The 13,607-nt window shown below is 36.6% G+C and overlaps 1 protein-coding gene across 1 annotated transcript in view; it reads left to right on the top strand.

Moving 5' to 3' along the window:
• Gpd2 (glycerol-3-phosphate dehydrogenase 2) overlaps nucleotides 1-13,229 on the top strand; it is a 253,620-nt gene extending 240,391 nt beyond the window's left edge. Inside the window, exon 18 of the mRNA XM_071619170.1 lies at nucleotides 13,157-13,229. Coding sequence (XP_071475271.1) covers nucleotides 13,157-13,214 — 58 coding nt within the window. The 3' untranslated portion in view covers nucleotides 13,215-13,229. The remainder of the gene's footprint in view (nucleotides 1-13,156) is intronic.
• The last annotated feature ends 378 nt before the right edge of the window (nucleotides 13,230-13,607 follow it).

Raw genomic sequence — 13,607 nt, 5'->3', positions numbered from 1 at the left:
TAAACTTTTCCTTCAAAGTGATGTAAAGATGAGGAAATTTACCCAACCATGTGAGAACACTCTCAAGACCATTATTTTTATTTTGTGTTTTTTAAATTTTTTAAATTTGTTTTAATTAGTTATACATGACAGTAGAAGGCATTTATGCACTTTGATATATCATACATAGATGGGATATAATTTCTCATTTTTCTGAGTGTACATGTTGCAGAATTATATTGGTCATGTAGTCACATATATACATACAGTAGTAATGTCTGTTTCATTCTACTATCTTTCCTATCCCCACATCCCCTCCCCTCCCATCATTTCCCTCTACCTAACATAAGGTAATGCTATTCTTCTCTAGTTCCCCCACCCCACCCCCGCCTTATTGTGAATTAGCATTCGCTTATTAGAGAAAACATTCGGCCTTAGGTTTTGTGGGATTGGCTTATTTCTCTTAACATGATATTCTCCAACTCCAACCATTTACTGGCAAATGCCATAATTTTACTCTTCTTTAAAGCTGAGTGATATTCCATTGAGTATATATACCACAGTTTCTTTATCCATTCATCTATTGAGGGACACCTAAGTTGGTTCCATAGTCTTGTTAATTGAGCTGCTATAAACATTGATGTGGCTGCATCTCTATAGCATGCTGATTTTGAGTCCTTTGGGTATAAACCAAGGAATGGGATAGCTAGGTCAAATGGTAGTTTGATTCCCAATTTTCTGAGGAATCTCCATACTGCTTTCCATAGTGGTTGCACCAATTTGCACTCTACCGGCAATGAATGAGTGAACCTTTTCCACCATATCCTTGCCAGTATTTATTGTTGCCTGTATTCTTTTTTTTTTAATACATGTACTTTTTTTTTGCATTACAATTCTTATTACACATATAAACCACAATTTTTCATATCTCTGTTTGTATATAAAGTAGGTTGACACCCAATTCATGTCTTCATACATGTACTTTGGATAATGTTGTCCATCACATTCCACCATCCTTGCTAATCCCCTGCCTCCTTCCTTTCTCTCCCTCCCCTCTTCCCTATCTAGAATTTATCTATTCTTCCCATGTTCCCCTTCCTACCCTACTATGAGTCAGCCTCCTTATATCAGAGAAAACATTTGGCATTTGTTGTTTGGGGATTGGCTAACTTCACTTAGCATTATCTTCTCCAATGCCATCCATTTACCTGCAAATGCCATGATTTTATTCTCTTTTATTGCTGAGTAAAATTCCATTGTGTGTGTATGTATGTGTGTGTGTGTGTGTCTGTTTGTATATATATATATATATATATATATATATATATATATATATCTCACTTTTTTTAATCCATTCATCCACTGAAGCACATCTAGGTTGGTCCCACAGTTTAACTATTTTGAACTGTGCTGCTATAAACATTGATGTGGCTGTGTCCCTGTAGTATGCTGTTTTTAAGTCCTTTGGGTATAGTCCCAGGAGAGAGATAGCTGGGTCAAATGGTGGTTCCATTCCCAGATTTCCAAGGAATCTCCATACTGCTTTCCATATTGGCTGTGTCAATTTGCAGTCCCACCAGCAATGTATGACTGTACCTTTTTTCCCCACATCCTTGCCAACACTTATTGTTGTTTGTCTTCATAATAGCTGCCATTCTGACTGCAGTGAGATGATATCTTAGAGTAGTTTTGACTTACATTTCTCTGATTGCTAGAGATGATGAGCATTTTTTCATATATTTGTTGATTGATTGTATATCCTCTTCTGAGAAGTGTCTGTTCAGGTCCTTGGCCCATTTGTTGATGGGGTTATTTGTTTTTTCAGTGCTTAACTTTTTGATTTCTTTATATACCCTAGAGATTAGTGCTTTATCTGATGTGTGAGGGGTAAAGATTTGCTCCCAGGATGTAGGCTCTCTGTTCACCTCACGGGTTGTTTCTTTTTGCTGAGAAAAACATCACCATGCACAAAACTTAACTCAAAACGGATCAAGGACCTAGGAATTAAACCAGAGGCTCTGCATCTAGTAGAAGAAAAAGTAGACCCTAAACTTCATCATGTGGGATTAGGCCCCAGCTTCCTCAATAAGACTCCTATAGTGCAAGAATTAAAACCAGAAATCAAGAAATGGGATGGAATCAAACTAAAATGTTTTTCTCAGCAAACTCTGCTTCTACTGTGCTTGGGATCAGCTCTTTGCTGAGCTCTTCTGATGTGGCAAAGGAGTTCAGAAAGGTGGAAACTTTCTCTAGCCCCATTTGACAGAACCAGAAAAGGGTTAACAGCTGGCACTTCACCTTTGCCATAAAGACAGTAGAATAAATCTAACATAATTTTCCTATAAACAGACATGAAAATAATGAAGTGAATCTCACCATTGTGCCCACCTACAAGAATGGGGTCCTCATTAGAATAAGATATATCCACTGCTTTTATAATTTTATCAAAATTGGTTCTACTGTCAGGTATAACTAAGAAAAACCAATAAAATAAAATCAAAACCAAGATCATTAGTATCCTATAGGAGGAAGAAAAAGGAAGATCAAAATGGTTTTTCAGGTAAGAGGGGTATAGTGAATGCTGTTGTGTCCCCAATATTCCTGCTTCAGGACCCAGGCACTGACTTCCTTGGCTGCCAGGAGAGTTGGCTGCTAAAATTCATAGCTGAGTTCTTGTCCAGGAACTGCTCTCCACAGGGGATTTGTATCACCCAACACAGCATTGTAACCTGTGCCTGAACACTGGTTAATATGAAAGGCTAACCCCCTGGATTCAATTGCGACAACTCTGTAGGCCAGCCCAGCTACTGAGCTGCCAGTGGTTTGGGTTGAGTTCTCTGTTGCAACCACATCATGCTTCAACTTCTCCCTATACCTAACCCCACTTCATTGCTTTCTTTCCGGTGCTTCCTGGAGATCTTTCCATCAAATGTCCTGCTTACAGATCTCAGTCTTACAGTCTTTTCCAAAGAAAATCTACATAAGGAAAATAAGTTTTTTTTTTCAGAGGACAATGAATTTAGTTTAATTGGGGATGGTTTGATATAGAGCTCGAGAAGCAGGTTCATAGGGAAGCCCTTGAAGGCCAAGCTATCATGTGAGGACTTTGTCTAACAGGCCAAAGTCAGTAAACTGGTGGCACAAAAGCATCCCCATTCTATACCTGGAGTAGATTTCAGTCAACAACTGCTCTCTTCCCTGAAGAATCCCAGCTTGGGTAGAATCATTGTCCAGGCTGAGAATTTGAATATCTACATTCAAATCAGTCAGACAGTTCTAAGAATAATCCAATATCATTCTAATTTCTAATAAGGAGTTCTTAAACCCTGAGTGTTTATTAATCAAATGGATATATTTAATGGTTCTTTGATATACAAACTTAAATTTTAACCTGAGGTGAAATTTACAGGCATGGCAAAGAGAAGGAATATATATAATTTATCCGTTGTTAGGGACAGAGATCTCTTTTTGAGGATGTTTCCTTTAAGAGTATATCAAATAGGAACTTTTTCTTGGGTTCCTATTTTTTTATAATCTCATCAGATAGGATAACATAAATGTAAGTGAATAAATAATAGATTTTTTTTAAGAGAGAGAGAAGAGTGAGAGAATTTTTAATATTTATTTTTCAGTTTTCAGTGGACACAACATCTTTATTTTATTTTTATGTGGTGCTGAGGATCGAACCCAGTGCCCTGGGCATGCCAGGTGAGCGCATTACTGCTTGAGCCACATCCCCAGCCCATATAATAATAGATTTTTAATGTACCAAACAATGCTATATAATTAGATATCAAATATCACTGTTTCAGTTTTTATTCTTCTCCCACATCACTGACACATTTAATTCTGACATTTTTGAATCACAAATGCCTGGGTGACCTTACTGAACACATGCTCAGCCTAGTCAGTGAGGGCATGAGCTTTGGTTTACAGTGTGTAGGGTGACTGTGTACCCTTTTGTCAAGGATAACTGTAGACTGCTTGTTACACACTTTTATTGTTAATATCCCCCTTTCCTTCTTAGAAGGCCTAGAATCAGTCCATCCTTAAATAACTTTATATTAATATTTCTGGCACAAATTGAGTTTCAAACAAAGAAAGGGAACAAAAATAATAATCACATTCAGTTTTCTATGGCCTAAAAGAGATTTTGTACATGGTAAATTTTATTTATTTATTTATTTATTTTTTACACACATGAAAATATTTATATGAAGTTTTGAATTTGGTGTCAACATACCTTATATATAAACAGAGATATGAAAAATTGTACATGGTAAATTTTTATCTTTTCTCTTTTGAGAAACTGCAGTTGAAAGAAGAGAAGGGCCAGGAGCTTGTTGTCCTCATGACATGTCTTGGATTTTACCTCTGTTGCTTCAAGTTGTACATGTAGCATGATTCAGAAGGAACCCTGGATCAACCTTCAATAGAAGTCATCATTTTAAACAAAAACAAACAAACAAACAAAACATGGCTAGAGCACTGTTCCTTATCCATAAAGGCTCAAGAAGTGTGTGTGTGTGTGTGTGTGTGTGTGTGTGTGTGTGTGTGTTGCTAGTGTGGCTCTGTGCACATGGGGAAGGGGGATCATTTTTCTCAGATTAAAGTACAGTCTCTAAGAAGTATTTGCCTGTCTTCCAACCATGTCAGTTGACAGAAGGGATGAATAGCATCCCCAGTGAACCTTGAGTCACTCTTTCTCTTTGAGTCAGAATTTTATTTTTAGAGACCCTCCATGATTTGCTATCCCATTTTTTTTCAAATGTGAGTATTGCAAATACCTTGTTTATTTTAATCATAACCAAGAAACTATAAATGAATCCAAATCTGGGTACAGAAATGTACTATTAGTATTTTTATTTTTATTTATTATTATTATTTTAAATTTTATAGTTGCAGATGGACAGAATGTCTTTATTTTATTTGTTTATTTTTATGTGGTGTTGAGGTTCGAACCCAGTGCCTCACAAATGCTAGGCAAGCCACTGAGCTACAGCCCCAGCCCTATTAGTATTTTTAAACTGGAAATCTACTTTGCATTTTAATGTACACCATTTTTGATAAACATTATGGCTCAATTTCAGGCTTTATTAGAGAATAATTAAGGCACTATTACTATTGACTGACTTAATTATAGCATATAATTGTTAGTAAACAACGCAAGATAGGCAGTATTTTAGGAAATTCTTTTTAGTGTAGAGTCATAAGTCTCAAGGTTACAAAGTTGGCCTTGAAGGACATGTATGTATGGCAACTTCAATGATACTGATGGTGAATCCAATGAAGTTTCACTTGTATTAAACCTACTCTGCTCAAGAAAGCAATAATTGTAAGATTTTTGGTTAATCTAAACATTAAAGAAAAGCATTTTAGTAGTCAAAACCACATATACTTAGTACCTGGAAAACTCAGTAAACAAAGATACAGTCTCCAAAATTCTAAATAATATAGGCAATATCATCCAAAATAAGAGTTACATGTATTTTCCATGTCTTATTTATCTAACAACACAGATAATACATTTATCAAGAAACATGTGCACATAGGCACAGCCACCCCTCAAATGTAGCAGTCACCAACTAGAGAAAAAAAAATGTATGTTTTCTTCTGAATTTGATTTCAGGAGTGTTCATTAAATCTCAGTGTTTGTAGTTTCAGACCACTACCTTCTCAACGCTTGAAAAACAATGCTTAGAGAATACTGTACTGAAACTGATGCTTTCATACAAAAAAAAAAATTCCTTCTTGTCCAAAATATTCTTAAGTGAGGAGAACATCTATTGTTAAAGTTATAAAACCTATCTTTATTTAAATCAGAGGCTCCATCCCACTTTACTTAATAAAAAGCACACATTTATTTACTAGGATTTCATTACCTGGATATACTATGACTCTCCTGAAGAAACCAAATCTGCTTAGCTAGTATCTAGGTTCAGTACCTGAGAAATGGCAATAATATGCTGTTATTCTTTTATCTGTAGTTAAAGGTCAGTATGTTTTTGTAAGTAATATTTTATGGAAATAGAAAATAAAAACAATAATGGCCTTTACATGATTATACATGCTAAGGAGGAAATGGGGGTAATTGTAAAAAATAGAAAAAAAATGAACATGAGTTCTTATTTTCCCCCTAAATGTGCAAGATACCATAGAGAAGTTTGGATTCTAGTTAGTTTTCTTCCTGAACATATGTGCTTTGCTAGCAATGCTTCTTCCTCAACTTTCTTTCCTTATTCCCTGTTACCTCCCTCCAAACTTGTCATTCTCTCTCTCTCTCTCTCTTTCCAGAAGAGAAGAATGATAAGGACTTGCACTTAGTCTTTGAAAAGTGTAGTAGCAGTAAAAAGAAGGAGATAAACTTTTTTGCTCCAGGCAATTCTTACACTTGGCAAATATTTTTAAAACTTTATAGAAACTGAGTAGTTTTCCCCCCCTTTGTTCAAAAACCCAGTTCAAAACTACTAAAACATTCACCATCTCTGCTGCCTAATGTGTTTATTCACACCCTTTATATATGCTCTTCTATAACGTCTACCTTCATGTCTTCATTTAAATAGTATTGCTTATGTGAAAATTTCTGGATTAATTATTCATTTTTTCCTAATATCCAGTATATCTGCAATAAAACTGAGAGCCTATCTCTGTAAATGCTTTTATACTGATTTAAGCTAGTTTTCTCTGCTTATTTGCCTGCCTGACTGCCTTTTTAAAAATCTATCTCTGTATACCCCATTCTCAAGCCTTTGGCTAGGATGGACTTGAAGCACTTTCTGTTTGTTATATAATGAAGACAAGCTGTTAAGTAGATGCAAATGCTAATTCTGTAGTTACTTTTCATTTCACGTGAAATTTCATTAGTGTTGTTAAGTATGGAAAATTAATTACTCCTTAATCACAAGTCCACAGAACTTAATCACCAACTACAAATAACTATGTTAAAGGGTAATGTTATGGATTAACTTTAAATCAACAAGGCAGGCAAATTCTGCACTAGGGCCAAAATGGAGTTTGAAACTCATGACCTCTGGTTGTAAATATAGAAATAAAGTCTCCTGTGCTGAAACGGTATTTTACAAGTATTTATCTATCTATTCAACAACAACAAAATTGTACACTCTGGGCTAGACTTATAAAACCATGTCTGTCCTCAAAAAGTTTATAGTCAACTGTGGGAGCTGGGCAAGTGAAGAGAGAGAGAGAGAGAGAGAGAGAGAGAGAGAGAGAGAGAGAGAGAGAGGTTAATGGTCTGATGTGGGTAAGGGTAAGAAAAAGAGCAGCTAGACAAGCCTTGGTATGAATTGGGAAAGTTCATCAGACCAGGATGTTCAGCAGTAGACACCCTAAAGTCAGGGCCAACTTGTATTTTTCCTGACTCATCCTTTATGGACTCTCTTTAGTGAGACTTGACATTTTTTTGAGTATCCAACACAGTGATGTGCTGGAGTCTTCATACTGGCAGTTAGCCATCTCTTCCTAACTCTGTGTTCAATGTCATTTTATTAATTAGTAGTTTGAAACTGGTGAAAGTAATAGCCTTTACACCAAGGAGATTGACAAATGCTACATTGTAAGGATTAAAAATATTCCTCCAAAGAGCAGGTTATGCACTTACCAGCACACTGGCTGCCCAAGGAATGTAAAAGTGCCTGACTCAAATTGGAGAATTGGGGAGAGGAGGATGAGACAGGATAATTTCCCCAATATCTGTAAGGCATGGGCCCTAATGAAACAGGGATTAGAACAATGAATAAGACATTATCACTGTCCTCTTAGAATTTGCGATAGGAAAGAAAAGTCAAGTAGTAGAACACCAAACCTCAAGACTGAAATCAGTTTAACAAGTACTCAGGCTAAGGGTTCAGCTCTCTATGTACATTTTGGTGGTTAGGCTACTAATGTTGGATCATTACTGCCCTATGTCTATTTTCATGTGATGTCTGTGGGTCACTCAAAAAGGAGAGTTGTTGTTTTAGAAGATGGAGTTTCTATCAACCTGCCATCCTTCCGTGGGGACGCTATTCGATGTCAGCAATAGAGAGAAATAATATAATGCAGGGGTTAAGACTGTTGGCCCTGGCAGCTGAATACTTTCCTCCAAGTACTCCATTATCATGCAATGTGGGGGGAGTTACATAGACTCCTTGTGCTTCAGATTTCTCTTTTTTTAAAATTAGATTTGTAGCAATACTTAAATCACAGTTTTTTGAAGATTAATGAGTTCAAGATGGGAAAGCACTCTATCTCTGCTTGTTCATGGTGTGCACTGAGATGTTACATATTGTCATTATTAGTTCACTGTCACAGGACTCCCAGCTTCCACAAAATGGGTTTGATATGATCTGATCCTATCATTTCAAACACTATTAAGACCTTCCAGAAGCTATTGCTAATTCTTGAGCTTAACTAATGTGACAAATATAAAGATTAACCATATTATTTGGGGAATTTTTCCAATTTCTCCATAATTTACCTTTAACATTTATGTTACAATCTTAATCTTCGTGTATTATAAACATATGTAGCAGATATTATTTATCTTGTTTTACTTTATATTTTTAGATTTCCCTAATCAGTGAGAAAGAATCTGAAAATACAGTGAAGTTAGTCTGATAAAATAATGTTTTCAAGAATTTTTAAAAACATGTATTGGTACATTATGATTATACATAACAATGGGGTTCATTTTTACAAATTCTTGCATACACACAATAATTTCCCCCCACATTGCATGATAATTTGGTCAGTTTCATTCCCCAGGGCCCCTTCCTCTATTCTAATGGTCTTCCTTTTATAAAATGTTTTAAGAAAAGATAAGGTTGAAATGTGTTTGGAAAGACCTAAGCACTTTAAAAAAAGACATCAGACTACCTCTTTCCCTTGCTGAACATGAGGTTATTCACCTCTGGTCAGTTTCTTTGAGCTTTTTACTTAAAAACAATGAAAAAAAGGTAACCTTCAATACAGAACCCTTACTTCACTAACAGATCTATTTCTGGTGTTCCAGAGATCCCTTTGTAAGGCCTTGCTTATGGCCACAAATGTAATAAGGACTGCAATTATTTCTGAGACATAATATAGGTATTTGTGGTGATAATTAATTACTCATAAAATTCCTTGAAAATAAAAACCTACTATACAAGGCCTAAATACATAAGACACAAAGACTAGTAATCACTGTAAAAAGAACACAACTATGTAGTCATTCATAGAGTGACAGTGATGGAGTGTTGCTTGATCAGAAGATAGGAAGAAGATAAAGTGAACAGGACTCTTCATGAGGGTTCTAAAAATCCTGTAACTGTTTTAGTAAACACATGTTGTCCCCAATAATATACCCAGTGTCACAGCACAGGTACTGGTGTGAAAAGGAGTGTCCTGGATTCTGATTTCAGCACCAACCTTAATTTTCCAAGATACTATGCAAATTACTGACAATCTTGGATCTCCTTTTGTTTTTTGGAGGATGTTTTGTTAGACATCATCCTTTTCAACTGTGCTGCATGGAGTTTTGATTATCGCAATAAAAGAGTCTCAGTGACAGCATTGAAAGGGTGGCTGTTCAGCAACAAAGAATCCCTCCTCCTCTCAATCAAGCAGTACCATTTTGATGGATTTTATAGGTAAACACTTACTAGTTTTATATGTTTTCTATCAGCAAATTTTGTTTGAAAAAGATCACTGGATAAAAGTTGAAAACCATTAAACTGATTCAGCCTTAAGGATTGAAGACTAGAGTATTCTTTCACGTAATACTCAACACTGCTCAAACTACATAGATTATTTGACTCATAATTACTACATACCACCTTGATGAACTACAAAAAATAGGTGGTGACTGTTCTGTGAGGCCAGGGTTCTCTGAATAACTATAAATATTACAAGTTAATAAAGGAAAAATATGATCTCCTATTAATTATAAGGCATTTTTCTCTTTGATTTCTTTTGACATCTGAGGTGGCATTTTAGTCAGCTTTTACATTCCTATGACCAAAATACCCAACAAGTACAATTTTAGAAGTTTATTTGGTGCTGAAGTCTCAGTCCATTGATGATGGCCAACTCCATTGCTCTGCACCTGAGGTGAGGGGCTGAAGGGTATGGAGGAGGGAAGCAGCTCAGGATATGATAAATAGGAAGCAGAGAAATACTGCTCTGCTCACCAGGGACAAGATACATATCCCCAAAGCACACTCCTAATGACCTACCTTCTTCAGCTCCCTCCCCTACTATAATTACCACCTGATAATCCTGTTAGCAGATAAATGCATGGATTAGGTGAAGGCTCTCATTACCCAATCCTTTCACCTCTAAACTTCCTTGCATTGTCTCACACATGAACTTTTGGAGGACACCTCTTATCTAAACCATACTGAAAAGAACTTTAAACTGGAAAGTTTGTACTGAAAAGAACTTTATACTGGAAAGTACCTTGGGAGACTTGTTTTACAGATAAGGGTATACAGAGTTACTCAGAATTGCACAAGGAGGTAGTCCTTGTCCAGAGTTCTTCACCCTGTATCATATGGTTTGCCAAAGAATGAAGTTATAAGCTATCTGAAACAACCACCTGAGGATCCTTAATCCCATTTTTTTTCTTTTCTATCTCCATCTCTCTCTTTTCCTCCCTTATTTCCTCTTTCTTTCCTTGCTTATATTTCTTCCCCACTTTCATATTCATTCATTGATTTTTTTTTGCTACATTAGGGATTAAACCTAGGCCTCTCACACACAAGTGTTTATTTAAGCTATACCCACAGCTTCATCAAACAATTTTTTAATTTCTATAAGGATCCTTGGACCCAACCAGGACTGAGAATATGCAGTCAAATAAGAAGACCTGGTATTATTTTCATTAAATATACCATACAGCAGAAGATAGACAGGCAAACACTTATTTAAGTATATAGTGTTAGATGCCAGCTATATTCAAGGGTGTGGTTAAAGCAAAAGTCAAGGCCATTAGTCAGAAGAGTTATGGTCACAGAGGGAGTAGCTCTTGGAATGAATTTTGAAGAATGAGTAGGACATAAAAGGTGTGTGTCAGCCTGTGTATGTGTGGGTATTCAGGAGGGAGACTTGCCGGTAGAGGGAAAAGTCCTAGATGCTAGAGAAAGAGAATTCATTTGGGGATCCATAAGAATTTCAGTAAGGCTGATGGAATGATGCATTTTAGAAAGGAGTGTTAGGATGTGAGAGCTATAGGGAGTAGAAAGATTATAAGGCATATTTTAAGATAAAGTTTACAAGTATGAATTTTATCCTAAAAGTTATGAAGCTACAGATAGCTATTGATGAAGGGGATGTTAGCATCGGGTCTACATTGTAAAATATAACAGGCAGGACTATGGGGACACTGGCAGCAAGCAGGCCAGAGATGAAAGACCAGATAAGATGTTCTTGCAGTAACCTTGGAGAAAGGGATAAAGGCTAGAGTGCTTGGAAGACAGAACTCACATCAGAGGATTAATATGTGACAAATTAACTAGCAATTGATTCTGACTTTCCCTAAGCAGATTCTAAGAAAAAAATGCATTGTAGTATGAGCTGACTCTTAAGAGTAGATAGGAACAAGGTCAGTTTTGACCAACTTGGTCTTTAACACTTAGCAGGGGAATATAGCCTAAGCACAGTCCTACCTGAACATTTAAAAGGGAAAGCAATTTTTTTTTAAAATGTAACTTAAGATGTACACTGTGTCAGCCCACCAAAATAAGTAAAGCTGGAGGCTATAAAGGAAGGGTTCTTGTGTGGGAATACCTAATAATGATGATCATAAAGGACTCTAGAGTCACACAATCGTCTTGAGCTAATCTGAACCTGATCTCATTGACCTGCATATCTTCCTAACCTCCTACATTGATAAACTGGATCTATTTTTCACTGATAAGATTATGAATTACTCTCTCCATGGTTTTCAGAGAATGGCTGAAATACTAATTGCTTTTGTGCTAATTGTTTACAAAAAAATAAGATTATGAGTTACTCTCTCCATGGTTTTCAGAGAATGGCTGATATACTAATTGCTTTTGCGCTAATTGTTTACAAAAAAGTAATGATTTTCTGTCTTGTTTATTGTTGGCTTAGCATGGTACCTGCCCTATATATGCCTTGTCCAGTCACCTGCTATCTGTAACTGTGGACCTCTGGACTGCTCTAACGCTGAATATCCTTGACTGTCCAGGCGTCACCTGATAGAGAACAAGGATTTTGGGTTACTTCCCCCTACTTTGCCCTCTTTTAGCAGCAAGAAGCTTGGAGATGTCATTGCCCATTTTTCCATAGAAATGGAATGTGGAAATTGACAATTGGGGGTCTGGAGTTATGGCTCAGAAGTAGAGCACTTGCCTCTCACGTGTGAAATGCTGGGTTTGATTCTCAGCACCACATAAAAATAAATAAACAAAACAAAGTTAAAAAAATAAAAAAAAAATTGACAGTGGGGAAATATAACAGTGGTGTACTTTATGCTTTGAATATAACCCTTGCTGCTCTATCACTGCAACTTATTTTTTCTTTTTAAAGAGAGAGAGAGAGGGGGGAGAGAATTTTTTTTAATATTTATTTTTTAGTTTTCAGTGGACACAACATCTTTATTTTATTTTTTATGTGGTGCTGAGAATCGAACCCAGCACCCCGCGCATGCCAGGCGAGCGCGCTACCGCTTGAGCCACATTCCCAGCCCAATTGCAACTTATTTTTAATATGGACATATTTGTTTTTCTTCCTGTCTTGCTTCTCCTCCATAATCTCTCTCCATCCCTAATCTTAGTGGAAACTGTATTACCTTTCTTCTCCATCCTAGGCAGATTTATTTGTCCTTGAGTACACACTCACCATAGGGATGAAGTAATCCAGACTTTGGGGATGGTATCAAAAGATCTCAGAAATGACCATCTCCCAGATTAACAAGTGAATTACAATAACAACAGAGAACACATGGAATGTAACCTTTGAATCACTTCATTTAAAGCCTCCTGTTCCTGCTGATGGGCAGAAGCACAGCCTCTAGGATAGGAGTCACCTGTGTTTCTCCTTTGCTAGCAAAAATAAAGGAAAAAAATGGTAGAAATAGATTATTTTGTCCTCTCAGGCAGTTAGGCACACTTGATAGGACCCATTAGTAATTTTTTTTCTTCCTGTTTTAATGATTTCATGTTCTACTGGCCTATAGGTCTAAATCCCAAAGGGAAGAATGCTTCTACCAAGAGACACAAGAGCCATTCCATTGAAATGAAAATTAAGACTGCTATCCAGCCACTTAGCAGCCTCATGCCTGAGTCAACAGGCTATGAAGGGAGTTCCTCGTATCGTCAGGAGTGAGTGTTCCAGACTATCCAGGGGAAAATGGACCACAACTTCACAAGGGAGGTGACAAAGAGTAAGTCTAGAATACAGGGCATCACTTAGGTGTCTCTTAGTAGTACCATGTCCTGTGATGAAAGTAACAGACAACTATAACAACCTAAGCCAGGCAGGATATCAAAAGTCCCAGATACCTTCAGAAATAAAGGTATAGGTAACCCTGCCAGGTAAAGAATTGTGGCCAGCTGAACTGCTTGTTGTTGAAGTCAAAGGGAATAAAGAATGGGCAATACCACATGGATATAAATACCAGCTATGTC

This window comes from Marmota flaviventris, chromosome 11, assembly GCF_047511675.1.
Source record: "Marmota flaviventris isolate mMarFla1 chromosome 11, mMarFla1.hap1, whole genome shotgun sequence".
NCBI classification, from domain to species: Eukaryota; Metazoa; Chordata; class Mammalia; order Rodentia; family Sciuridae; genus Marmota; species Marmota flaviventris.
The sequence above is the reverse complement of the archived record's forward strand: the minus strand, read 5'-3'. Positions and strand labels throughout refer to the sequence as shown.